This window comes from Bubalus bubalis, chromosome 4, assembly GCF_019923935.1.
Source record: "Bubalus bubalis isolate 160015118507 breed Murrah chromosome 4, NDDB_SH_1, whole genome shotgun sequence".
NCBI classification, from domain to species: domain Eukaryota; kingdom Metazoa; phylum Chordata; class Mammalia; order Artiodactyla; family Bovidae; genus Bubalus; species Bubalus bubalis.
Window position 1 is genome coordinate 10,777,128 of NC_059160.1, and position 25,603 is coordinate 10,802,730.

The 25,603-nt window shown below is 60.1% G+C and overlaps 1 protein-coding gene across 21 annotated transcripts in view; it reads left to right on the forward strand.

Moving 5' to 3' along the window:
• Positions 1-22,621, forward strand: part of MICAL3 (microtubule associated monooxygenase, calponin and LIM domain containing 3) — a 156,130-nt gene extending 133,509 nt beyond the window's left edge. For 18 of the 21 annotated variants that reach the window (XM_006071401.4, XM_044940888.2, XM_044940889.2 and 15 more), the window contains 11 exons: positions 297-410; positions 824-961; positions 1,047-1,129; positions 1,878-3,576; positions 3,962-4,056; positions 4,596-4,706; positions 6,512-6,605; positions 17,792-17,857; positions 19,756-19,855; positions 19,999-20,072; positions 20,161-22,621. In XM_006071401.4, coding sequence (XP_006071463.4) covers positions 297-410; positions 824-961; positions 1,047-1,129; positions 1,878-3,576; positions 3,962-4,056; positions 4,596-4,706; positions 6,512-6,605; positions 17,792-17,857; positions 19,756-19,855; positions 19,999-20,072; positions 20,161-20,345 — 2,759 coding nt within the window. In that variant the 3' untranslated portion in view covers positions 20,346-22,621. Of the gene's footprint in view, positions 1-296; positions 411-823; positions 962-1,046; positions 1,130-1,877; positions 3,577-3,961; positions 4,057-4,595; positions 4,707-6,511; positions 6,606-10,978; positions 11,030-17,791; positions 17,858-19,755; positions 19,856-19,998; positions 20,073-20,160 lie in introns of all 21 variants that reach the window. The other 3 variants (XM_006071407.4, XM_044940897.2, XM_006071405.4) reach the window with 2 other exon arrangements.
• Positions 22,622-25,603: the final 2,982 nt, after the last annotated feature.

A 25,603-nucleotide genomic window follows, 5' to 3' on the forward strand; every position in this document is an offset into this window, starting at 1 on the left:
CCCTATTCTTCTCAGACAGGCTCTCCCAGCAGCTGCTGGAGGAAGAGGAAAGCTGGCCGGCCCAGGCCGCTCCTCACCTCCTGCTTGGCCGGGTCCGTGTGCTCAGGAGGCCCAGCCCGGCTCCCAGCCTGCTCTCAGCTCCCGGCCCTCTGACTCCTGCCCCAGCCAGCCCTCTCCCTTCTCCCCGCGGTCTGCCCATGGACAGCCCCGAGAACCCAGTGCCACTGTCCATCCCCACTGCCAGTGTGTCTGTCCATCTCTCTGTTTGTCCTTCCTTTGACGTTTCTGCCTTGCAGTCCCATTCGATGAGGATGACCTGGAGGGAGACGTGGACTCGGAACCAGCAGAGATCGAAGGGGAGGCAGCGGAGAATGGGGACGCAGGGGACACTGGCGCCGAGCTGGACGACGGTACGGGGCCGCAGAGCTCTGAGCTCGGGGAAGGTGGGACAGCACGTTAAAGTGAAAGCGAGGCGCTCGGAGGAGTGGCTCTTAGGGCTCGTGGTTCCTTCCTTGCTCTGCACTGACCTGAATGCTTGTCGTTTCACGCCCCCGGTGGACAGGGGCTGTGTTCATTCAATTATGGGGAGAAACCGAGCAGATGTGGGACTTCCTACAGGGCCTCTAAGGCAGCCGCTGCCTCTGGAGGCTGGAACAATGAGATGATATGGGCAGTCTGGGGAGCAGGGGACCAGCGGGCAGGGCCAGGCCGGGACGGGATGCACGCTGCCACTGATGTCCTGGCAGCTGGCCTCCAAGGCGGGCAGCGCCTGGAGGGGAGCACAGCCTCACTGGAGGACTGTGCTGCTGCTTCCCTCGGCCAGATCAGCACTGGTCGGACGACGTCCCGTCTGAGGCCAACACGGAGCTGCACCGGCCGGCGGTGGGAGCAGAGCTGGAGCTGAGGGTGTCGGACGGCGAGGAGGAGCCACCGCCGGCCTCAGCAGGGCACCCAGAGAGAGGTCTGTGTGCAGCCCCTTCCCCTGGGCTCCCCATCCAGCCAGAGGAGGTGGTTCTTCTTGCAAATCCTGCCTCTTGTTTTTTCAGGTGCCTCCCAAGTCTCCAGCCCCACCCGGTCCCCTGAGGAGCCCATGGGCCTGTCCTCCCCAGCCCGCAGCCCCGGGGCACAGGTAAGGGTTGACCCCACTGCCTCCGGTGCTGACGGGGCTGTTGGAAGCATGAGTGGCTGGGGCTCCGGCCCGGTCTGGCCCGCTGTCCTGGTCCCACAGCAAGCTGAAACAGCAGGATCTGTGGAATCACTGGTTTGAGTAACAGACTTGTTTCTTCTCAGTGTTACGTTCAAATGACTATGCTTTTCTGAATAAAAAATGTGTGTCTGGGTTACCAGGGGTGTTCATACCACACAGTGCAAGATGCTCCCTAAATAGAGAGTTACACTGTTTCCAGCGGAGCAGGTTTTAGGGGAGTTGTCTGCAGGGAGGCCAGAGCTGGAGGCCGGGAGCTACTTGACTTGGTCTTTGGGTCCTGAGGAGCCAGGTGACTTGGGTGATTTCCCCTGAGATGAGCCCAGGCGTGGTTGGAACGAGTGCCTGGAGGCAGAGTGTAACTGACGCTGTTTCCCACCTCACGTCAGAGACCCTGGCAGGCTGGGGTGGGTCGTGGCATCCTTTGGCTGGTGTCATTTCAGGGCTCGAAGAGCAAGGTACACTTGGGATGAACCCAACCTGGAAGCTGCCTGTGTGCACTGGGCGAGGGGCTCCGGAACTGGACAGGGCAGAAGAGGGGGTGTCCTGCTGGCCCTCAACTGTGGCCCCGAGGGTGGAGAGGCCGTTTCAGGAAGCTCAGGCCCTTGGTGGGAGAGAACACCTGTCACGGCCTTGCCTTCTGAGTGGCTCGTGTCACCTTGCTTTCCCACAGAGCGCCCGTCCCCCCCTTGCTGCTGTGGCCGCTGGGGTAAGGTCACCCGCCGAGAGCCCTCTGCCGGAGCCCTCGACCCCGCCAGCGGAGCCCGAAGCTCACCCTCCCATCCGATCGCAGCCTGAAGCCAGGACGCCGCCCTCACCTGCCAGCCCCCAGCACCCGTCCCCGCCCACCCAACTGCCCATCTGCTCCCAGCCTCAGCCATCCCCTGAGGCCACCGTGCCGTCCCCCACCCTGTCCCCCATCCGCTCCCAGCCCGTGCCGGCCAGAACCTCCACTCCTCTGGCCCCCCTCCCCGTGAAGAACCAGGGGGTCACGAAGGACACACTGGGCAGCCCCCTCCCTGGGGATGAGGCCCTGAAACGCAGCGACCTGGTGGCAGAGTTCTGGATGAAGAGTGCCGAGATCCGCCGCAGCCTGGGGCTCACGCCTGTGCACCGGAGCCCAGGGTCTGAGCCCGCCTTCCAGTCCCCGCCCCTGAAGGCCTATCCAGCAGAGAAGGCCCCCCAGAGCGAGGGGCTCCGGCTCCTAAAACCCCCACCTGTCCCCAGGAAGCTGGGGCTGCCAGCGGCTGAGGGGGCCCAGCCCTGCCCACCCACCCCTGTGTCCCCGCCCGACAGGGAGCCAAAGGGCCCCCGGGAGGAGCACAGAGACCTGTCCAGCAGCTCGGGGCTGGGCCTGCAGGGCAGCTCCTCCCGCACCAGGACGCCGGGCAGCCAGAGCTTCAACACCTCTGACTCCACCATGCTCACACCCCCTTCCAGCCCGCCGCCCCCACCGCCTGACGAGGAGCCCGCTACCCTTCACAGGAAGCCAGCCCTGGCAGGGCAGGTTGTGGCCTCGGCACCCCCACCCCCAGCTGTCTGTGTGAGGCCCCCGCGGGAGCCCACCCAGCGCCCCCAGGAGGAGGCGCGGAAGTCTTTCGTGGAGAGCGTGGATGAGATTCCCTTTGCGGACGATGTGGAGGACACGTATGATGACAACACATGTGACGACCGCACGGAGGACTCGAGCCTGCAGGAGACCTTCTTCACACCCCCCTCCCACTGGCCCCACCCCAAGCAGCCCTTGGCTCCGGAGAACAGCCGGGGGCCAGAGAGTGGGGTCCCACTGCAGAAGCGGGGGCTGCCGCTGGTCTCGGCCGAGGCCAAGGAGCTGGCGGCCGAGCGCATGCGGGCCCGGGAGAAGTCGGTGCGGAGCCAGGCACTGAGGGATGCCATGGCCCGGCAGCTGAGCAGGATGAAGGAGATGGACATAGCAGCTGCAGCCCCCAGGACCCCCGCACCCCGCAGAGCCACTGCCGTGCCCCCCAAGGGCCCCGAGGAACCTGCCCCGAGGCACGAAGCCACAAGTGAGGAGGTGCTGTCCCCTCCCTCAGACTCAGGGGGCCCGGATGGCTCGGTCACCTCGTCAGAGGGCTCCAGCGGGAAGAGCAAGAAGAGGTCATCCCTCTTCTCTCCTCGGAGAAGCAAGAAAGAGAAGAAGCCCAAAGGCGAGGGCCGGCCCCTGGAGAGGCCCAGCCCCGGCACTCTGGAGGAAGCGGCCGCCAAGCCCAGGTCTCTGTGGAAGTCTGTCTTCTCGGGGTACAGGAAGGACAAGAAGAAGAAGAGCGATGGCCGGTCTTGCCCCAGCACCCCTTCCAGTGGGACCACAGTGGACACCGGCAAGCCCAGGGCATCTCCCGTCTCAAGAGCAGGTTCGGCAGTGCAGCCCCACCCCCGCCCTGGGCATAGCTTGGGGTGCAGGCTCTCCCGTCCCCACGGTTCCCTCCAAAGACCCCTGCCTGTGCTGCCCTGCCTCCCCTGGGGTTTCCTAGGGAGGAGGCAGCTAAACTTAGGACGTTTCAAAACAAGCGAATGGCTGGGCAGGGGCCACAGGTGGATGTGCTTCCTAGGGAAGGCGCTGCAGCTGGACACGGCCTGTTGGTGCATGTGGGCTCCCGCCTGGGTGCGTGTCAGCATCCAGGCCTGTGGCTCTGGGTGCGGGGACAGAACCAAACTGGGGAGGACCACACCTCACTCCCCACCCGGGCCGCCAGGGGGTGGGCTCCCTGGTCATGATCTGCTCCGCCCCGCCTCCAGAGCTGCGGACGCGGCGCCAGCTGAGCTGCTCGGAAGACTCAGACCTCTCCAGTGACGACGTCCTCGAGCGGACCTCCCAGAAGTCCAGAAAAGAGGTGGGCGGGCCACGGCCGTGACTCTGTCCCTTGTTCAGCCCCCACCCCCACCCCTGGACCCCAGCTAGTCCAATGGTCACCCCCTGCACCCGCACTCACTGTGCCCACGAGGCACACCTTTGTTCAGAATAGAAGCACCTGTTTACTTCAGGCAAGACTTCCTCCAGGAGCCTCGGAAGTGGTGCTCATCTAAAGAAAGGGGCTTTTGATTCCAAACAGAAAAGTAAAAGGACCCTGGCTTTTCTTTTTCCTTATTTGCGTTTCCCCTACAAGCCAGAGGCTTGGGGAGAACATGTGACCACGTTTACCCCCAGAGTCTTAAGAAAGCAGACGTCCTTACATGGGAAAGTGTAGGATGGTGGTCTCCGCAGTAAAGGCTGCCCCACATCCTAAGTGCCCAGCAGTCAGTGTGCAGCTGGCCTCCATCCCTGCCCCGTGGGGCGCGTCTCTCGTGGGGCTCCTGCAGGGATGAGGGCTGGGCGTCTGTGCACACCAGCCTAGCCAGCCACTGACCGAAGAAACCCTCTTGTCCCCTCCAGCCGAGAACTTACACGGAGGAGGAGCTGAACGCCAAGCTGACCCGGCGTGTGCAGAAGGCAGCTCGGAGGCAGGCCAAGCAGGAGGAGCTGAAACGGCTGCACCGCGCCCAGGTAAGGGCAGCAGAACCTCCCTGCCTCCCAGCCTGCTTTCCACATCCACACAAGGGCAAGAGAGGAGGCGGGGTGGAGCCACTGTCCCCTGGCCTGTGCCTCTGGCTTGATGCAGCTGCAGAAGCCTCTCTTGGGGGCAGCTGTTGGTGGAAAGGGAGACGCCCAGCTTGGAGTCTTCCAGGTTCCCAGCTCTGGAATAACCACTACAAACCAGCCAGTCCAATCTCTGTGACCAGCTGGCCTCTGACGCAGCTGGGTTTACAGGTTGGTGCTGTCCTCAGGCCCAGGCCTTTTGATGTTTGTTTTTTCCTTTTAACAAAAAATAACTTTTTAATGTAAATTATTCCCTGGTGGCTAAGTGGTAAAGAATCTGCCTGCCCATGCACAAGATGCGAGTTCGATTCCTAGGTCGGGAAGATCCCCTGGAGAAGGAAATGACAGCCCACTCCAGAATTGCCTGGAAAATCCTATGGACAGAGGAGTCTGGCTAGTACAGTCCATAGGGTCACAAAGATTCAGACATGACTTAGCAACTAAATAACAGCAGACTGTGGCTTCCGGGTGCAAGGTCCTCCCAGGGGTCCATTATCCCCCAGAAACCTTGTTCCTCGCAGAGTGTGGCTGGTCCAGCCACGTGGTTGCTGGTGTTTTTTCTTTAATTGAAGTATGCTTGTGTGCTAAGTTGCTTCAGTCTTGTCTCACTCTTTTCGACCCTATGGCCTGTAGCCCAGCAGATTCTTCTGTCCATGGGATTCTCCAGGCAAGAGTACTGGAGTGGATTGCCATACCCTCCTTCAGGGGATCTTCCTAACCCAGGGATCAAACCTGTGTCTCATTACGTCTCTTGCATTGGCAAGCAGGTTCTTCACCAATAGTGCCACCTTGGAAGCCCTAATTGAAGTATAGTTGATTTACAGTGTTATGCCAATTTCTGCTGTACAGCAAAGTGACTCAGTTATACACACATAGACATTCTTTTTTTTTTTTTTCTAATCTTTTCCATGAGGGTTTATCCCAGAAGATTGGCTACAGTTCCCTGTCTGTGCAGTAGGCTCTTGTTATATCCATCCTATATGTAATAGTTTGCACCTCTTACTCCAAATTCCCAGTTATTCCCTCTTTACTCCCCACCCCCTTGGCAACTGCAAGTCTGTGCTGGGTGTTTTTGAATCTTGTGGAAGCAGGGTTTCCAGACTGTTAGGAAGCCCTGCTGGAGCATTCTCAGCCTCTGTGTGTGCCCTGGACACCCACCCAGATCCCAGAGTCCTGGCTGCCTGAGGGTTCACCCCCCTACTTCCTCCCCTCCCCTCCCCTGCCCTTCCCCCTCACTCCCCTCCCTCCCCTCACACTGCGACCACCCCTCCCCCTCACTGTGTGTCCTCCCCTCCCCCTCACAGTGTCCATCCCTCCCCCTCACAGTGTGTGTCCTCCCCTCCCCCCTCACAGTGGTGTGTGTCCTCCCCTCCCCCCTCACAGTGGTGTGTGTCCTCCCCTCCCCCCTCACAGTGTGTGTCCTCCCCTCCCCCTCAAAGTGTGTGTCCTCCCCTCCCCCTCACAGTGTGTCCTCCCCTCCCCCCTCACAGTGCCCTCCCCTCCCCCCTCACAGTGTGTGTCCTCCCCTCCCCCTCACAGTGTGTGTCCTCCCCTCCCCCTCACAGTGTGTCCTCCCCTCCCCCTCACAGTGTGTCCTCCCCTCCCCCTCACACTGTGTGTCCTCCCCTCCCCCTCACACTGTGTGTCCTCCCCTCCCCCTCACACTGTGTGTCCTGCCCTCACCCCTCACACTCACCGTGTGTCGCCCGCAGATCATCCAGCGGCAGCTGGAGCAGGTGGAGGAGAAGCAGCGGCAGCTGGAGGAGAGGGGGGTCGCCGTGGAGAAGGCACTGCGTGGGGAAGCAGGTACCACTGGGCCTAGAGGACAGGGTCCTCGGGAAAGCCCCTTCCCACCCACCACAGGAGGTTAGCTCCCGCCCCAAGCGCGGAGTCAGTGGGTCTCAGCAGGATTCTCTGGTCCCCTCGTCACTGGGACCTGGGGCTTCCTGTGAAGCAAAGGAGGAGAAAGGCCTATGCATCTGGGGCTCCCCGAGCCTGGCCCCCACCCCCTGTCTCAGGGCTCCCCCTGCCCTCATCCCCCGTGTCTGCTGGTGATGCCCTGGGTCTCTCCCTCTCTCTCCTCCCCATCGTCTCCCCAAGAAGACAGTGGCTGGGAGCAGGGCAGGCTGTGCACAAGGGGCCATCACAGAACTGCACACGCAGCCCCCCACCCCCCACAGGCCCTGCTGAGGGTGGCATCACAGACGCCCCAGGGTGGACCAGGCTCTGTCCTAGAGGTGGTCACTTGGGGCAGAGCCTGAGCAGAGCAGAGCAGAGCCTGGAAGGAGGCTATGAGGGCCGTGTGCTGGGGCAGACCATGGGACCCGTGTGGTCAAACCACTCTCCCCAGAGCCTGCAGAGAAAGCAAGGAGGCACCCAGTGCCCAGGGTGGCCTCTTGGTTCAGGACCTTGAACCCTTGAACTGGCCCCATTGCAACCCCACCCCGACTCGAGGGACTCTCCCCTGCATTCCCCAGCATCCCCGAGGCTGGAGCCTCCACCCTTTTGTGGAGAGCACTGCAACCAGGGTCAGAATGGGCTCATGTAGCCTGCAGTGAAGACAGGTGCTGTGGTGGTTGTGCTCCTGGGCAGGGTGGAGTGAGTCTCCAGGCAAGTGGGCTGAGGATAAACCAAAGAAGCAGCAGGAAGAGGTGGCTACCTGTACAGCCGTCACTGCCTCTGATCTTGCTGGAAGACTGACCGACGGCTGGCCTCCGAGTGAGCATCTGGTGTCAGGACGCGTCTCTGGGGTTCTGGAGGCTGGCGCTCAGTATGGAGCCAGGCAGGCACAAAGGAAGTCTCCTCTTCAGGGCCTTCCTGCACGGAATACAGCCAGCAGTCGACACAGGGTGACCTTCAGGTGACGAGGGGATGAGGCAGAAAGATGAGCTGTGACGTCTTGGTCTTGCATGATCTGGACTCTGTACCACCAGAGTGAAAACTGGACCCTATGTCCAGGAGTTGGGGCTCAGGTGCACGAGCAGTGCCCCCAATGCTGCATGCCCTGACCCAGCCTCCTCAGTCAAGCCTTGACCGCCTGGAGGGAGCTGCCCTGTACCTGGTGTGAATGGGCACCCACAGCCCTGCCCTTGCTGCTGTCTCTGCTGGCTGAAGGTACCAGGAGGGCCCTGGGCCCTCGGATCCCGCCTGCCATGGTGGAAAGTGGTCCCTCACAGGGACCTCATCCTAGCATATGTTCCTCACGGCACTCATGGCCCTGCTAGCCGCCCATGGTGTGTCCTTGACAGCCCCTCGGCATTTCCTTATCGGGCTGCTGCCTGCCAAGGGGCCAGAGGAAAGGGCCCATGGAGACTGGTCTGGGATTTTGCTGAAATTCCTCTTTCTAGTTGTTTAGATAATTACCTCTTTGCAAACATGTACAACCAGAATTTCATCTGTGTCAGTGGTTTTCAAGCTGTTTTATCAGCAGCAGAACCCCTTTTTACAAGATAAATTATGGTTTCAAGTTTAAAGTGAAAAAGAAAAAAAGTTACTCTTAAATATGAATGAACACAGGTTGGAAAATGCAGGTTGTGGTAGAGATCCGCAAGGCTAAGAACTTCAGTGTCCAGTCCAGCCCTGGTTGCAGGGTGGGCACCCTGGTGTGCAGAGGTGGTGATTGTAAATGAAGCAGGTCATGTACAGCCATGGGAACTCAGCATGTGCACAGTGAGAACGGTCTAGGGGTCTGAAGCTTAAAGTCGGAGCTGCTGTTGCAGCAGAATCGCTGTAGATCCAACTGCAGTTTAGATTCCTGGTGAAGAACGGACCTCAGATATATGCTCCCAAACACGCAGTGAACCAAGAGCCAGCTGTACTGTGTGGTGTCACCTGGAGGGCCAGCCTGTGCCTGCAGGGTCAGCCTGAGCCTGGAGGGTCACCCTGTGCCAGGAGTGTCACCCTGCGCCAGGAGGGTCAGCCTGCACCTGGAGGGTCAGCCTGAGCCTGGAGGGTCACCCTGTGCCTGCAAGGTCACACTGCGCCTAGAGGGCCGGCCTGTGTCTGGAGGGCCGGCCTGCGCCTGGAGGGTCAGCCTGCACCTGGAGGGTCACCCTGTGCCTGGAGGGTCAGCCTGCGCCTGGAGGGTCAGCCTGCGCCTGGAGGGTCACCCTGTGCCTGGAGGGTCAGCTTGCGCCTGGAGGGTCACTCTGCGCCAGGAGGGTCACCCTGCGCCTGGAGGGTCACCCTGTGCCTGGAGGGTCAGCTTGCGCCTGGAGGGTCACTCTGCGCCAGGAGGGTCACCCTGCGCCTGGAGGGTCACTCTGCGCCAGGAGGGTCAGCCTGCACCTGGAGGGTCACCCTGTGCCTGGAGGGTCAGCTTGCGCCTGGAGGGTCAGCTTGCGCCTGGAGGGTCACTCTGCGCCAGGAGGGTCAGCCTGCGCCTGGAAGGTCAGCCTGAGCCTGGAGGGTCAGCCTGCCCCTGGAGGATCACCCTGCACCTGAAGGATCACCCTGTGCCTGGAGGGTCAGCCTACACCTGGAGGGTCACTCTGCACCAGGAGGGTCAGCCTGTGCCTGGATGGTCACCCTGCGCCTGGAGGGTCAGTCCGTGCCTGGAGGGTCAGCTGGTAGGATGCTTTGAGAGGTGGGTTCCCTGAGTGAGACTGCCCACAGGCTAGGACTTAAATCGATGAATGAAGTGTCCTGACAGGCTGGACGGACACTCACACACACAGGGCAGAGGAAGCCTGGTGGTCCTGGGGCCACATAGAAGCAAGCTGACCTGACAGCACAGGTCAACGTGGTGATGGGCTTCCATGGGTCGCAAGCTGGTGGATCACAGATTTGAACGTGGTGTGCCTTATTGAAACTTATTGCTGAATTAGAAGTAGTTGTGAGTCAGGTATTGGGAGAGCCCAGAACACCACCTGCAGAGCCCGGGCATTCCAGAGAGCAGGGTGAAAACCAGAGTTCTGATCCAGAGTCCACTAAGCAAGACTTTCCAGCACTTTTGTCCAAATGTGCATCTCTGGTTCATATACATGCAGTGGTACCTCTGTTGGGAAACTCCCACAATGCATTTCGGAAACAGGATGGAGTAGCTGGACACAGGAACTCAGAGCTTTGCTTTCTTCATTTCAAGCACCTCACTTCCTGGGTTGTGTTCCCACCTGGCGACATCGTCTTCTCTTGGGCTTCGTGTCCCTTTCCTCTTGCTGGTGTGCTTGCTGGTGGCCGAACCCTTGAGGAGGCCTTGTGGGCTGAGCAGCACTGGTCAGCTCCTTTCCTGAACCGGCCATTCGGTCTCAGTCCATGGGTTCTCTGAGGTGCCACTGGTGGCCGAGCTGCCCTCCAGAGAAGGCTCACGTGCATCCGGACAGCAGGTCTGGGGTCAGAGCCTCAGAGAAGACCGAGATTCCTGAGGTGTGTGGTCTGGAGCAGCTGGGAAGCCCTCTTTGTTTTCGGAACCTACTGGGACAGCCTCATTCAGCGTGTGGTGTCTGTGTCCCCCAAGGGGAGCCCTCGTGTGGAACTGGAGGCTGCTGGGACCAGCTGCTGGGTTGTGAGATGAGGAGGAAAGGGTGGTGAGCTGCAGCTGACTGCGCTTGCGTTTGTCATGGTCCTGGGGTCACCCTCACCACGCTGTGACGAACAGGAGTGCTGGTGGGCAGCTGTGGAGTGAGGTGCCACTGTTTTCTGCTCTCTGGGGGCCTGGTGACCTTGAGGGCCACAGGGCCTTCTTCACTCAGACCCGTTTAGCAGATGTGGTTCTGCTCCACTTGGGGTAAGTGTGGACAGGCAAGCTGAGGGCTAACACAGCCTCTTTAGGCGTTCGCGTCTGGCCTTCAGCCTCTTAGTCTGGGGCATCTGATACGTGAAACTAGGGAAGTCCATAGCCTTTGACCTGCCCCTCACATTTTCTAAGTCTGAATTAGATGAGGTTGAATCCCAGCAGGATCTCCAGCAGAGCCAAGGCCCTGTCCCAGCTGCTGGTTGGCTACACACTGCCCCCCTCCATCCCCCAACCCCCCCCCCCCCCCCCCACCGCCTTGGTTTTCGGAACCACCCCTGGCACCAGGAGGCCTGTGGCTGAAGCATGTTTGTGGGGTGCCTGGGGGAAACGCATGCTTTCTGCTGCCTCCCTGGGTGTTTCTTATGCTTCATGCCCTTGACTGCCAGGGACTGGGGGGCCAGAGGGTTACCTGATCCAATAACGCTTCCCCGATTCCTTGTTGTAGACTATTGGGGAGAGTCTTATTACACTGACCTCATCGACTTGCATCTGGGTGGTATGTATGCAGACCTGTTACAGAACTAACCCTGCTGACTCCCCCACCCCCCACCCCCCGCTCACAAACAGCAAGAAGTCAGCCTGATAACCATAACCGGATGGTAAAGCACAGGCCCTTTTCCAGCTCAAACAGAGCAGTGTGCTGACTCGGCCTCGCCCATATGTGTGTGCCGGGGGAGACCTGAGACAACCCTTGCTGCTGGGGTATTTTAATTCTCTGTAAATTTAGAGGTTCACCAGCCACAGCGTCAGCCTCTGATTCGATCTGCATCCCAGTCCCACTGACACCGTTTGGTCGTTTGATGGTAGCAGCACATGTGCGTGCACATACACACTCAGGCAACACGCACATGCTCCACCACAACCTTCCCAAGCCCCCTCCCTCACACCTCCCCCAGGATGCCCATAGCCTCCGTCAGCGCGTGTTCATGCTGACCTGAAAGGTCCAGGTGCCCGGGGGAGGCGTCTGAAAATGCCCCCCCCCCCCAACTCTGTCCTGGGACTACTGCATCCTCTTTTCACCAAACTCAGGAGAAGTCGAGGCTGGTCCTGTGTGTGTGGTCCCTGCAGCCTCCAAGCCTCCAGACCGGGCCTGTTAGAACTGCAGAGTCTCACCCCCTCCTCCCACCCTCACCCCTGACCTTCTGCGTCAGGGACCCTGGAGGTGAGGCCTGGTCACCTGCTTTAGCAAGTGTCCCAGGCCGCTTCCACAGTAGAAGCACTGCCTCAGAGGAGTCCAGTCTGTGGGTGCCTCGCCGTACAAGGCTCACCACTCGTGGTGGACCAGAGAAGCACCCAGCCAGCGGTGTCGCCTCTAGACCTGGGTGGGGACTCTCGGACGGCTGCCCTCGCATCAGGAGCTGAGCCAGTAGCTACTCCTGGGGCTCCCAGGCCCAGCGCTTTCTTGGAGTCCTTCATCCTGGTCAGGCGGTCAGACTTCTGTCTCCCAGGCAGGCTCCGTGCCTGAAAGTGGTCTCAGAATGGAAGAGCGGGCAAGATCTTTCTCTCTCATTTTTTTTTTAACCATAATTCCATTCTTCTAAGAGAGTCTCTTCCTGGCCCATTCATTTAAAAACCAAGCATGATTGTAATTGCAACTCAAGATAGAGCCCTGGTCTTAGAGAGGCTACACCAGTAAGGAGGCTTCCGGCCTCCTTGGGGTGGGTGTCCTGGCCTCCCCTCTGCTTTCTGACCCCGGGTGTCTGGGTCCACCCTCGACACGGCCCTCCAGGCCTCCCGTATCCAGGTGCTGCCACCCCATGGCCATTGGTGCTGTAAAAGGGCTCATGCTTACACCCCAACTAACAGATCCCACCCTGACTGATGTCCTGGGCTCACTTTCTGCCTCCTCCTGACACCTCTGGGAACGTCTGTGTCGATTCCAAATGAATCTCAATTGTTTTGTTTAATTCAGAGTCTCCTGGGAAGGACTGTCAAACCTATTTCTTTGACATTGCATTCGGCCTCCCCTCCCAGCTTGAGAACGGCAGCCACACTGATGACCCCGTGTGGCCAGTTCTGTTCCCTTCACTCCTGATGCTTGAGTGATAGGATGCTGGCCATTTCCATTTCTGTGTCCCTGGATTCCAGCTTCCAGCCTTCGGGATAGAATTCCAACAAGTTCCAGGGGAGAGTGAAATATGTAGAAAGAGGAGCTCAGTGTATCTCTGAATTATAAACCCCTGCTGCCTGATTTGGGTCCTCGCATGTCAGCCCGCTGTGGCTCTAGGGGCTCCACCCTCACGTGGCGGCTGCCGCCACCCACAAGTCTGGAAGGAGAAGGTAGATGTCAGAAGCAGCTCCCGTTTCAGTTCCTGCTGATGTCTCCTCCGCAGAGCACTTGGCAATCTCGTTATTTGGTGGAATTTTACCCTCTTGAAATCTGGAGCCTGAGATGTAGAGCCTCATCACTTGTCTACTGCATGTGCTCAGTTGTAGCCAACTCTTTGTGGCCACATGGACTATAGCCCACCAGGTTGCATCCCCAAAGGGCCACAGGAACCCAGCACCGATTGTGCTTCCTGTGAGGTGAGAGGGAGAAGTCCAGGCTGAAGTCCCTGCCCAGCCCCTGCCTGTCGCACTGTCATGCCCCCCTGGGGTCTTAGAGTGGCTCTCAGCCGACTTTTAAGGGCTCCAGACCTGTTGAAAGTCTCCTTTTGAGCCAGAGAGTATCAAGACTCCTCTTCATAGAGCTGCACCTTGTGATTGCAGAGGATCCGTTAAAGAACAGAGACAGGGTCCCGCTGCCCAGCTGCTGGTCTTGTTGCTCTAGACCAGGGAGGAGACTTGGACGTCTTCAGGAGAAGACTGCGTCTCTTCTGGAGAACTTTGAATTAGAAATATTTACACCCGATTTCTGGTTTCCAGACTTCACCTCTTGATTTGTACATCTCCAGGGGAAATGGAAAGAGCATGAATGGTTTAGAAACGGCATAAGGGACTGGGGAGGGGGTCTTCATTTTTTGCCATGGCTTGTGATGGGAGGTGGGGAAGCCCCCCACCTACCCACCCCGCTCTGAGCCTTCCTGTGTGGTCCGCTCCCCTGAGTTGATGCTGGCAGATTGTTGGCTGATCTGTTCCGTCTGAGCATGAGCCTGGCTCGGTTCTGCTTTTAGGAAATTTCAGAAATGCTCGAAATTCCCCAGCATTCCTGTGTGTGCGTGTGTGTGTCCCAGCCCGTGTGTGTGCATGTCCCAGCCTGTGTGTGTGCGTGTACACGTGGGTGTCTCAGTCTGTGTGCGTGTGTGCACATGTGTGTGCGCACGCATGTCCTAGCCTCTGTGTGTGGGTGTGTCCCAGCCTGTGTGTGTGTGTGTGTTAGAGCTCAGTTTTCACGTGCTTTTCCCTCTTCGTTTCCCCCCAGTCTAGAGGTTTGTCTCATACTGAACTTCCCAATAAGGCATCTCCCCAGCTCTGTGCTTATAGGCCAGGCCTGTCAGGGAGAACCTTCTATCCTGTCAGAGGCAGCACACCGCCATGCAGCTTGCAAACCAGCCAGTGTTCTAGCTACCCTGAGGGTCCCTGTAGTGAGGCGACGGGGCGGGAGGGAGGGTGCAGTGCTTCAGACAACGCCTGTAGGAGAAAATGGGAGGGGTGGAAGCATAGAAAGAATGAGCGGAGACAAGGAATTGCCACCAGACTGGCCGTGACTGCCCACTGTCCACAGCCCGCGGGGTCCTGCCGGCCCCAGGCCACGAAAAAGGCAAGGTGGTGTCAGCGACCCTGAGCAGGGAGATGAGACTGGCTTCAGGCCGCTCTGTGTCCCCAGCCCTGCCACTCACCCTCTCTGGACCTCTCCATTCGGCGGGGAGGGGCGGCGCGGTGACCCTTCCAGGCCTGGTGCCCGCCCCGTCCTCGGGCTGCCTCCCTTTGTCGGGTTTGTTTCTGAAGGAAGGCCCTCTGCACTGGGTGGAGGGCGAGGCAGATCCTGGCCAGGGTGTGCACGGTTGACTCCGAGCCTCGGGGCCCTCCTTGGATGGCAGACCTGCCGATACTGTCCAGGCAGCCGCTGGGGCCAGTGCTGGGGTTCGATGAGGCCGCCCATGTGCCCGTGTTTTGATCTCTGACACACTCTCACACTCAGTGCACACAGCCCTTTGGAATCCATGGGATGTGCCTGGCTGCACGATGATAAGTTGCAGCTTTTCAAACTCTTGACTGCTGGCCTGCCCCGGTGTCGGGGAGGGGGTTGCTGGCAACTGTCACGCCCTGCAGGCCGCGGGCCGTGGGCGCTCGGGGTGGTGACTGGGGTCTGCGAGTGATGCGCAAACAGGAGCGCGTCCCTGACGAGACTAACGTAAGTGACTTGTTTGCTGTGAGAGGGGCGGCCACTCTGCCTCCTGTGGTGAACCACATCTAGTGTCTCTCACATCTCCAGACGAGGTTAGCTCCAAACCACCTCTGTGCCTCCCTTGCACTCTCACGTCAGGTTCAGGTCTGGGGTTGGAAACTCACCTTGTTTGGTTGGTTTTTCTTCTTCTTAAAACAGTATTTATTGGTTGGTTTTCTGATTATAAAGTATATACTGTGCAAACACCAGAGCACTCAGGAAGGTTAAGGAAGAGCGCACAACCCACCCTTTGGGGCTCTGGCCCTTTCGTGTCTGCACTGCCCGTTGGCACCGGGGAGCCCCTCCAGATTTCTGTCCTGAGTCCTGTTCTGTGGTCTCACACTGGCTTCTGTATGGAAGGGCGTCTGGGACGTGCTCTGCATAAAAGGGTCTAAAGCTGTGTTCCGTGATGTCTGGAAGGGGAAGCACGGTCTCTCTGCACCTGCAGGCACAGGCTTCCTTGTTTGGATGCGTGTGACTGTGTTGAGTCCCTGACCTTGCTGATGAGCACAGATGCTGCTCCACTGTCTCCACAGCCTGTTTGTGTGTAACATCTGTCCCAGGGGGCAGCAGCGGTGGGGACCCTATCGTTTGAGGATGTGTGCAGGTGTCTGAGCACCAATCTGGAGACAGAGAAGGCTGGATGTAGACGAGTATAAGCCGAGGGTGTTTGTAAGAAAGGAGCTTCTTGCTTGCCTCAGTGCCCAGCTGGTCATGGCCCCATCTGTCCAGAACACTGGATCACCGTGATTGTTGCACACGCACCACACACACACACACAGCCTCTGACACACCCGCCACACACATATGACCTCTGCACATACCCTACACACACACACGGCCTCTGCACACACACAGGGCCTCTGCACATATCCACCACACAAACACAGCCTCTCCACGCACACCAACCACACACATGGCCTCTGCACACACAAAAACACACACACGCACAGAGCCTCTGCACCCACCCACCACACACACTCAGCCTCTGACATACCCACCACACACATGGCCTCTGCACATGCACACACAGACACATACACACAGCCTCTGCACACATCCACCACATACACACACAGCCTCTGCACACTCACCACACATAAACACACACGGCCTCTGCCCGCACCCACCACATACAAACAACCTCTGCACACCACCACACACACACACGGCCTCTGCACACCACCACACACACACACAGCCTCTGCACACCCACCACACCCACACACGGCCTCTGTCCACACCCACCATACACACACATGGCCTCTGTCCACACCCACCACACACACACAGCCTGTGTCCACACACACGGCCTCTGTCCACACCCACCACACACACATAGCCTCTGTCCACACCCACCATACACACACAGAGCCTCTGCACCCACCCACCACACACACACACGGCCTCTGTCCACACCCACCATACACACACATGGCCTCTGTCCACACCCATCACACACACACAGCCTGTGTCCACACCCACCATACACACACACAGCCTTTGCCCACACCCACCACACACACACAGAGCCTCTGTCCACACCCACCATACACACACACGGCCTCTGTCCACACCCACCACACACACACAGCCTCTGTCCACACCCACCATACACACACAGAGCCTCTGCACCCACCCACCACACACACACAGCCTCTGACATACCCACCACACACATGGCCTCTGTACCTGCACACACAGACACACACATACACATAGCCTCTGCACACATCCACCACACACACACACGGCCTCTGCCCACCCCAACCACACACAAACAACCTCTGCATACCCACCACACACACACACGGCCTCTGCACACCCACCACACACACACGGCCTCTGCACACCCACCACACACACACACATGGCCTCTGTCCACACCCACCACACACACACATGGCCTCTGCTTTAGTTCTGACGTTTCGCCTGATACCAGGCTTACACACAAAAGCCTGTAGAGATCACAAGGCACCTGCACGCACCCCGCTGCAAGGTGAAGGGCCTCTCGGTCAGCACGCGTCTGCTTGGCCCTCGTGTTCACCTAAACAGGGCTGTCTCTAACAGCCCAGCCCCTGCTCCCCGCCCCCGGGGCCGTGGCTCCTGCGTGTGCCTGTGGTTCTGTGATGGTCCCTTGCTAAGCAGTCCCCCTCCCTTGACAGCCCCAGGCCCCGAGTCTAGCCACGTCCCCTGCACGCCGTCTGCTCTCAGTCACCCCGTCCATGACGCCCCAGCTTTGTTTCTGTGAGTTTTGGACTTGTCCACAGTGTAGCAGTGTGCCCGCTGTGGTGTCGACCCTTGGAGGACAAGAAGGGGCAGAAGAGGGGTGGTCAGCGCTCTCTGTGCCCAGAGGCGGGCTGGTGATTCATACAGACGGGGGCCGCCTCTGGGGAGCTTATTGGGCCGACAAGTCCTTGCTCAGGGTCAAAGCAGAGCGGGTGTCGGCCCTAGGGGCCCATCAGAGACTGGGCGCTGCCTCCGTGGGTTCAACACCAGGAGAACCCCAGCACTTAGATTTACCCACATGGAGATCTTGAGAACTCTCACTCAGGCAGGCCTGCTGGCACATTGGCTGTTTACAGGGAGGGTCCCCAAGCCTCAGAGGCGCCCTGTGGTCATTCCTAGCTTCCCACCCGCCGCCCCCAGCAAGGACCTGAGGAGGACAGAGTGCCCGCCCGCCCGGGCCCAGGGCTGCTCCCGACCAGTTTCTGTGCCGGATGAAGGAAGGACTGAACTCATTTGTAGATTGTGTTTCCCTTGCTTCTGCTTTTCCATTTCTTGTATTTTTTTCTTTTCCTCCTGTTGTTCCTTTCTCACTTTTATGCTTTTTGTCCACTTCACCTTCTCCCTGTCCCTCCCCACTTCCGAATGCCTCCTCCTCTCTGTCCGTCTCGTCTCCTCCTCCTCCTTGTTTGGCCCTTTTTGAAGTTGAGCCCAGTGGCGGGACTCCACGGCGTAGACCTCTCTCCTTCTGCCCTTGCTGTGTCCAGGAAGGTAACGTAACCCCCACCTCCTTCCCGCGGCCTCTCAGGGGTGTAGCGACACTAGTCAAGCAGGGACCCGGAGCCCAGCTCTTTCTCTTCTTCCTCTGACACCTGGTAGCCCTGTTACAAACCCCTGAGTATGTGGCAGTCCCTCACAAGGTACAGTATCCCTTCGACTGTCTCGGGGGGACTGGGGAGTGGGGTGCAGCCAGGGAGCAGGTCCAGCCCTCGGGCCGCTCAGGCTGCAGTGACCGCAGCTCCAGGCCACTGCTCGTGGTCGGGCCCTTCCGCCTCACATCCCGGGACGCGGGGGAGCCCCCGCCCCGTGGGCAGTGATTTGTGCTGGTGGAGTCGAGGAATACTGTCCTTACAAGACTGGTCTACACAGATGCCCCGTTCTTTCCAGACAAGCACTGAAAGCAGACTTCTTTCCCTGTGTCTTGCTGAGTGTGTGTGTTAACTCTGTCTGGTTTGCAGTCCGTTGTGGTGGTGATTGTCGTTGACCGCATGCGGGCGGGGCCGGGGAGTGTGGCTCCTGCTAACCCGCTAACCTTCCTCTTCCCTCCCTGGCGCTCGCTCCCCGCTGACCGCCACCAGCCACGTCCATCTCGGCCATCCCTCTGGAGCTGGCTCGAGCAGTGAGGGAGGCGTCCTGGCGCCCCGAGACTGCCGTCCACGCCCCATGGGTGCCCCGTGCAGAGCCGCTCAGGAAGGAACGGGCACAGCTGGACGGGGCTGCTTTCGAAGCCAAAGAGTCGAGTTGCCGGGAGGGCAGGGAGAGCTGACCCAGCACTCAGCTCGCGCTGCACAGCAGCCAGGGCCCAGGATAGTGCATTGCAAACGTGCCCTGCCCTTGCATGGGGTGGGAGGCCGGGTCCCTGGGTTTGATCTTCCTGGGAGAGGACTTCCGACCCATGCCCCCAAAGCTCAGAGAGACCTCTTAGCTCAGCTGTGAGCAGACTTCAGGGCCCGTGAGCACATGGTGTCCGTGGCAGAGGTACCGGCTGTGCTCACGCAGTTCCCTAGGAAGACGGCCCCCAGCTTCCCTGAGACTGCGGGCGGCTTGTAATCCGAAAACAGCCAAGAGCCACCACAGTCTGGTTTCTGCACCAGGGTGGGACTCACCACGGCCGTGGGCTTCCTGGTGTCCCCTCCGTGATGTGGCTCCTTGGAAGGCTCTTTCTTCCCTCCCCCTGCCGCAGCTGAGCCCGAAGTGGGTCAGGCCACCGCTGGAGGAGACAGGGGTCAGCCGAGGGGGTGCAGGTAGCTGAGTGTGAGCGGCCGCGGCCCCGGAAGCTGCGGCTGGGCTTGGATCAGAGCCGGGAGCCTGTAGTCGCCCTGCCCTGGGAGAGACCCCCACCCCCACGCCTCCTGGGGCCGTGCTGCCATTGCAGGGGGTGTGCAGAGCACTTGTCAGGAGCCTGAGGGGCCACAAGGTTGAGAGAGGCACCTCCCTGGTCAGGATTTCAGAAATGAGGTGGCCTCAGTCAGTGGCCACAGCGAAATGCTGGCCCCTCACTCAGTGTGCAGAAAGCAAGGCTGAGTGTATTTCCGGTCTGCCATCTGCCTCTTCATTAGACTGGTCTCACAGCAGACCTAGGACCCAGCAAGTCCCAAACACACGTGAAATGAATGGAAAAGAGAAAAGGAGGGCAGAGCACCGAGAACCTCCCCCAGAGAAAGCAAGCGGTCCAGCAGGAGGGTCCAGGCGAGCCGCTGGGGGGTGAGAGCCGGCCAAGGGGGACAGAGGAAGGCGCAGGCTGCCCTGGGGGGAGCGTGGCGCCCTTGTGGCCCCAGGCACCCTGGGCCTGGCCTGGGCGCGGCAGGCAGCCCTCCGCATTTGTCCCCGTGTGACAGTCCTTGGCGGGAGACAGCAGCTCTGTGGCCCGACACGCCCTCTCTCGGCAGGCATGGGCAAGAAGGACGACCCCAAGCTGATGCAGGAGTGGTTCAAGCTGGTGCAGGAGAAGAACGCCATGGTGCGCTACGAGTCGGAGCTGATGATCTTGTGAGTTCCTCGGGCAAGGGTGGAGGGGGGTGTGGGCCCAGGGCCTGTTGCAGCAGGAGCACAGCCCCTCCTAGTGTGGGGGATGAGGGCTGTGCCACCCCCACCAGTCAGCTCCTTGTTTCCCTTCCCCCCCAAACCCCCAGTGCTCGGGAGCTGGAGCTGGAAGACCGGCAGAGCCGGCTGCAGCAGGAGCTCCGCGAGCGGATGGCGGTGGAAGGTAGGCGGCGCGGGGCGGGCATGGGGGCGGTTGGGGCAGGCCCCCTGCCTCCGCCCTGCAGAGGACTCACCTGTGTGGTTCTGCTCAGACCACCTGAAGACGGAGGAGGAGCTGGCGGAGGAGAAGAGGATCCTGAACGAGATGCTGGAGGTGGTGGAGCAAAGAGACGCCCTGGTAGCCCTGCTGGAGGAGCAGCGGTTGCGGGAGAAGGAGGAGGACAAGGACCTGGAGGCCGCCATGCTGTCCAAGGGCTTCAGCCTGCACTGGTCCTGAGCCCAGCCCAGCCCTGGCCGGTCTGCGCACTGCCCAGATCCCCCTCCCGGACCCCCGGTCTGAGAGGGCCTGGGCCTCCGGGGAGTTTGCACTCAGGTCCACGTGGCTCTGAGAAGGGTTCAGGCATCCGAGCTGTGGGGAGCCGTGGGTGAAGCTGGTTGTCCAGCGGCTCAGCCTCCTTGGAGGAAGCCCCCTGCCCGCCCACTCCAGAGCGTGCGAGTGTGGGGGCGTGCCCAGGGAAGGTGCCTGGGAGGACGCAGTGACCACGCTCCCCTGGCACCACGCAGAAGTGGACGAGAAGCCCAGCCCACACCCCAGGCCTCCTGGCTGTGCCCTGCGGCTGCTGCATTTGCTTTTAATTCTCAACACTGGAAAATACTGACTTTGGGGTTGGGCGGGGCCCCAGGTTCTGGCCCCGCCAGCAGGCTGGCCTTGTCATGGACGCCTCGCGGCGGGTGGGAGGCTGTCCTCCACGCCTGGTTCCTGTGCTTGCACCAAACGAGGCTGACAGCCTGGGAGATGCAGCCTCTGGGGACCCTCTTTGTCAATTAACTTATTTTTTTATACTTGAAGCAGCTTCACTTTTGTATCTTTACTGGGACCCTCATGCCCCAGCACCCAGGTCGGGGCGTGGAGCTGGGTCCCAGCTGACCGCGCTGCCCTCCATTCATCACCCCCTTCTTCCTGGGGCTGACCGGAGCCCTCCTGTCAGAGAGAACCCATGTGGGCCCCCGTGCGCTGCTCCCATCCCCTGTGCCTGGCCCCAGGTGTCCGTGTCTGCACCGCTCACTCATCAAGGATGTACTTGAGCTGCTGGAGGCCAGGCTGCTGGCCAGGTACTGCTCAGAATCCTCCCTGTTGAAATCCCGGGTCCATAGGACCCGTGTTTCTCTCCGTTTTGGAGCCAAGGTCTCATCTCCCACGTTGACTGAAGACGGTTTAGGCCACGGCACCAGCATGAGGGACCCTGCTTGGTGAGGCCCGGACCCAGCAACCGGAGTTGCGGTGACAGCACGCAGACGGGACTCTGGTCGGGGAGTCACACGCACACGCACGCACACACACACACACACACGCACATGCGCACACACACACGTGCGCGCGCGGCAGCTTCTGCTCAGCCCCCCCGCTCACACCTCTTTGTGGGGAGGCACGGAATGAGAAGCACCATGGAGCCAGCTCGGGCTGCGGTTCGGCCAGGGGCTGACCGTGTCCAGCTCCCAGAGCCGTCAGAATCTGCAGCAGCCGTGCCCGTCTGCAAAGGAGCTCGGCCTGTCCTGAGGCCCTCCAGCCCACCTGGTGGAGCAGGACCACACGCTGGAAAGGGAAGCTGCAAGGGCAGGATGAGGGGCATCCACACCAGCCTCGGAACGTCCTTGGGGAACCACATCGTGCCTCAACTTGAACACATTCATTCTCACTGCAAAGGAGCGGAGAACTGTCTTCTTCTTGAGTCTGTCCCAAAGCTGTCATCCGTCACCCCCTGGAATCCAGGGGGCTTGTGGCTCGGACCCTCACTTCCTGCTTGTTGAAGCAGAGCCTCTATTTCTGTTCTCCTTTCTTAACAGGGGAGCAGAGGGTGTTCTAGATTGCATCTTTAAACCCCAGCCTTCCAATAAAGCTGGGCTTGGGACAGGATTCATCGCCTGTGTGGCCTTTGCCAGCCCTTCCCACCCACCACCCGGTGCACCGTGACTGCCAGGCCCGTCCCGCGAGCCCCTGCCCACCCGGGACAAGGACGGGTTTATGAAGCAGCCAGAAGGGACGCGGCACCGCCCCGCGGAAGCGCACCGTGCCTGCCAACATGGGGAAGGCCCGGAGCTGCAAAGAAGCTCGGAAACACTCCCCAGCTCCCTTGCGCGGTGCTGCGCCTTCGGGCTCCAGTAGAGCACTTTTTCTGAACGCTCCATTTCATAACCACTAGTGTGCAGGTTGTCGTAGTGCCTGCTGACAGGCTGCTGCGGTTTCCAGCTCTGGGAACGCATGGCTCCTGTCGCGTCCCCACGTGGGCAGGGCCGCAGGAAGTCTCCCTCTGCAGCGCTGGGTGTGAGCGAGCCCATGCCAAGGCCAAGGGCCCAGCCTGCTCAGATGGCGTCTTCCGGCCTTTGCCCCAGGAGCCATCCTCCAGCTGCCCTGACCAGCAATGAGAGGCTATTCCCGATCTTTCCAAAGAGCAGGATTTTTTTCAGTAGGGCAGAAAGTGGAGTTTACAGAAAACAACTGACTTACAAAGGGGAATGGGCCATTTTATGCGCAATAAAAGTTTCTAAAAGAAATGCAGAGTGTATTTCTTAAGTCGCTCTCCTGAAGTTGATAGGACCCCAGGCACTGCCCTTCAGGGATGGTGTCCACACACGGCAGCAGCGTGCCTGTGGGTTTGAAGAGTGCACCCTTTGTGCTTTTTCAGCCAGCTTTATTTTTGTTCACATTATCCTGTCTTGGTCACCCACTGAAATCCCTTGAGTGGGTGTTTGGAGCGACCAGAGGGTACAAGGCTGCCCTTAAGAGCTGGGCCAGCAGAGTGTCCTCCTTGTCAGGGTGACCCTGAGGCCCACAGCCCAGTGCCAGGAGGGTCTGCAGCCTCCAGGCGTAAGTCGTTGAGATGTGTTGACCTCCCCAAGTGCATGTGGGGTGCAGGGGCTGGGAGAGGCCTGACATCCTGGCCCCTGTGCACTCCTTGGTGTGCTGACCGCAGGGTTGTGGCGCCTCGTTCCTCCCGGTGAATCCCCAGGGCACAGGCTGCCCTCCGCAGTGGCAGTGGGTGGGTCAGCACTGAACAAGGCAGCTGCTTCCCAGAGAGTCTGGCACTGTGTGGGCGTTGGGCAGAAAAGAGTCAGCGTAGCCCGAGGTTCTGGGCAGGAGGTCTGGGTTGGGCCGGTGCCTGCAGGGGAGGGGCCGTGCTGACCCCCTTTGGTTCCTCAGGGCCCTTGATTAGAGCTGGAGACAGGCAGGGTTGGCTGCGGTTCATAGGTGCCCACATGGCAGGAGGCGGTGGTGGCTTCAGGCTGACAGCAGAGGGCAAGCCGCCTGGAGCTGCTACTGTTCCCCTGCGAGGACCCACCTCATCTGTGGCTCCAAGTCTGTCTACAGCCTGGTGTCCACGGCCCTGTCATAGGAGCTGCAGTGGGAAGTGGGAAGCACACACAGGCTGTCTCTCTGACCAGAAGACTCTCCCCATGGGATGCTCAGTGAGGAGGAAGGAAGCCTTCCATCCTGATAGCTGGGCCAGGGCAGGACACATGGGCCTCCAGCATGGCTCCCAGACGGCCTGTGGCTGCGGGCTTGGCAGGTGGCGTTTGGTGGCAGCCCCACCTCCCATGTCCCCTCCCCGAGGTGGCCTGGCAGCTGGGACTTCACCTGGCAGTGGAGCCCCAGGTGCTGCGGGCCTGAGGAGGCACCTGTTCGCAGGAAGACACAGAGGGAGACAGCGGCCAGAGTGCACACCGCCCCATCCCCACGTGGCCTCTCAGCCAGGTTCTGGTTCTTGGGTGGTACCGGGCTGGATGGGATCCAAGCCAAGGACCTTACCCCAACAGTGCACGGCCTGGTTCCTGGAGACTAGTCCCCAAAGGCCCTGAAGGGCTGAGGCTCCTGCATCTTGCAGATGCCTCACCTGGCGTGACTTGATGTTCTTGGAAGGTCGGAGACCCAGGAGGACAGGGGAGCTGGTCCCTCCAGCCCAAGGCTACCTCACACGGTCTGCAGAGCCTGCAGAGTTGCAGTTTCCTAGTGATGATTTTAAATGTTGGCCCGAATCTCTGTTTCATCCCAGGAACTTAGTTTACTGCTCTGCACAGACAGTGTCCTAGGACGTTCCGAGGGGCCACCACCAGGAGACCATGAGGCTGGATGATGCTGGGCCTTCCACAGTCAGCTGGAGGGGACCCCCAGAAGGCCTCCATCCCCCTTCCTGGAAGCTCCGGAGAGCAGCCTGGGCTGCCAGGTTCTCCAGTGGGGAGATGTCCGAAAGAAGCCTCCAGAAGAGCCAGGTGTCCTCACCCTCCTAGGGAGGGTCACAGAGGTAAACAATGATGAGGCCTGTTGGTGGTGACCGTGTCCTTGGCGGGAAGGAGGGGAGCAGGGAGGAATGGCAGGGCTAAAGGCAGGTGCTATTTCTCCTTCTGTGTGGAAGAGGATCTCTTTCCCACTCAATAAGCAAATGCACATCTTCGGGGCAGGACTCCCCCATTAAAGCCCCTGCGGGCCCCCCTACTAGTGGGCGTCCAGTGGGGCCAGGCTGCCATGTCTCAACAGCCCCCAGCGTCCCCGCCCCCAACAACCTCCACTCCCTCCTCTGCCGCAGGTCTGGAAGGAGTGGGCAGAGGAACAGGGCCTTCTGCCCTGAGCTCTTTGTCCAGGCTGAGGACAGCCGCACCTCCAGCGTCGCCCAGGGGCCCTGGGGTGGGGTGGTGGGAGGAGGCTCACCTCTGTTGCTGGAGAAGCTGGGTGGGAGGGTGAGGGGTGAAACGACGTGTCGGAACAACTAGGCACCCGCTGGTGTCACCTGGGCTCTTCGCTGGAGTCCGTTCTGAGCGCAGCCAGGCCGCAGAGCCCGGAGGGTCACTATGGAGTTTTCTCAGGCACCAAGCAGTCCTGTGGAAGTGACTCTGCTCTGGTTCCCAGGGTGGAGGCCTCGCTGGTTAATGTTGGTTGTTGGCTGGAGCTTTGCCCGCTCCAGGGCCAGCAGCTCTCCTCCCCGTCTCCACCAGCAGGATTTGCACTACAGTCCTCTCTCCTGACTCTGCTGCCTGTCCTTCAAGGTCCAGAACCTCGACTCTGTCTTGGTGGGAAAGCACCTTGGAGGTTGGGAGCTGGTCCACCCCCTCCCAGCCCCAGACCTTTCTCCATGGACAGAGTGGTGGCCCCTTCCAATCAGCCACTCGCCCTCAGCCTCCTCTCCCTGGCCTCCCACAGTGGCCCCTCAGAGCGGGGCAGGGAGCATAGAGGAGGACCCTGGAGGGCCCTGGTTCCGGAAAGTGCTCTCCCAGACTCTGCTGGTCTGGCTGATGGTCTAGAGCTGAGAGGGCCCAACCTGCAGGAACTGACTGTCAGTGCTGATCCCTGCAGTGAAGCGCTGGTGTGCCAGGAATGGAGGAAGGCTTGACCCCACAGATTAGGAGTCAGCTGGGTGCCAGGTGTGAGGAAGTGGTGTCTGGGATCCCTAGAGGCAGGACAGGGGCATCTTGGGAGGGGCATCCAGGGGTGGGGCATGAGCCCAGCTGCCGCCTAGAGCCCCCACCCCAAAGGGATTTGTTTTT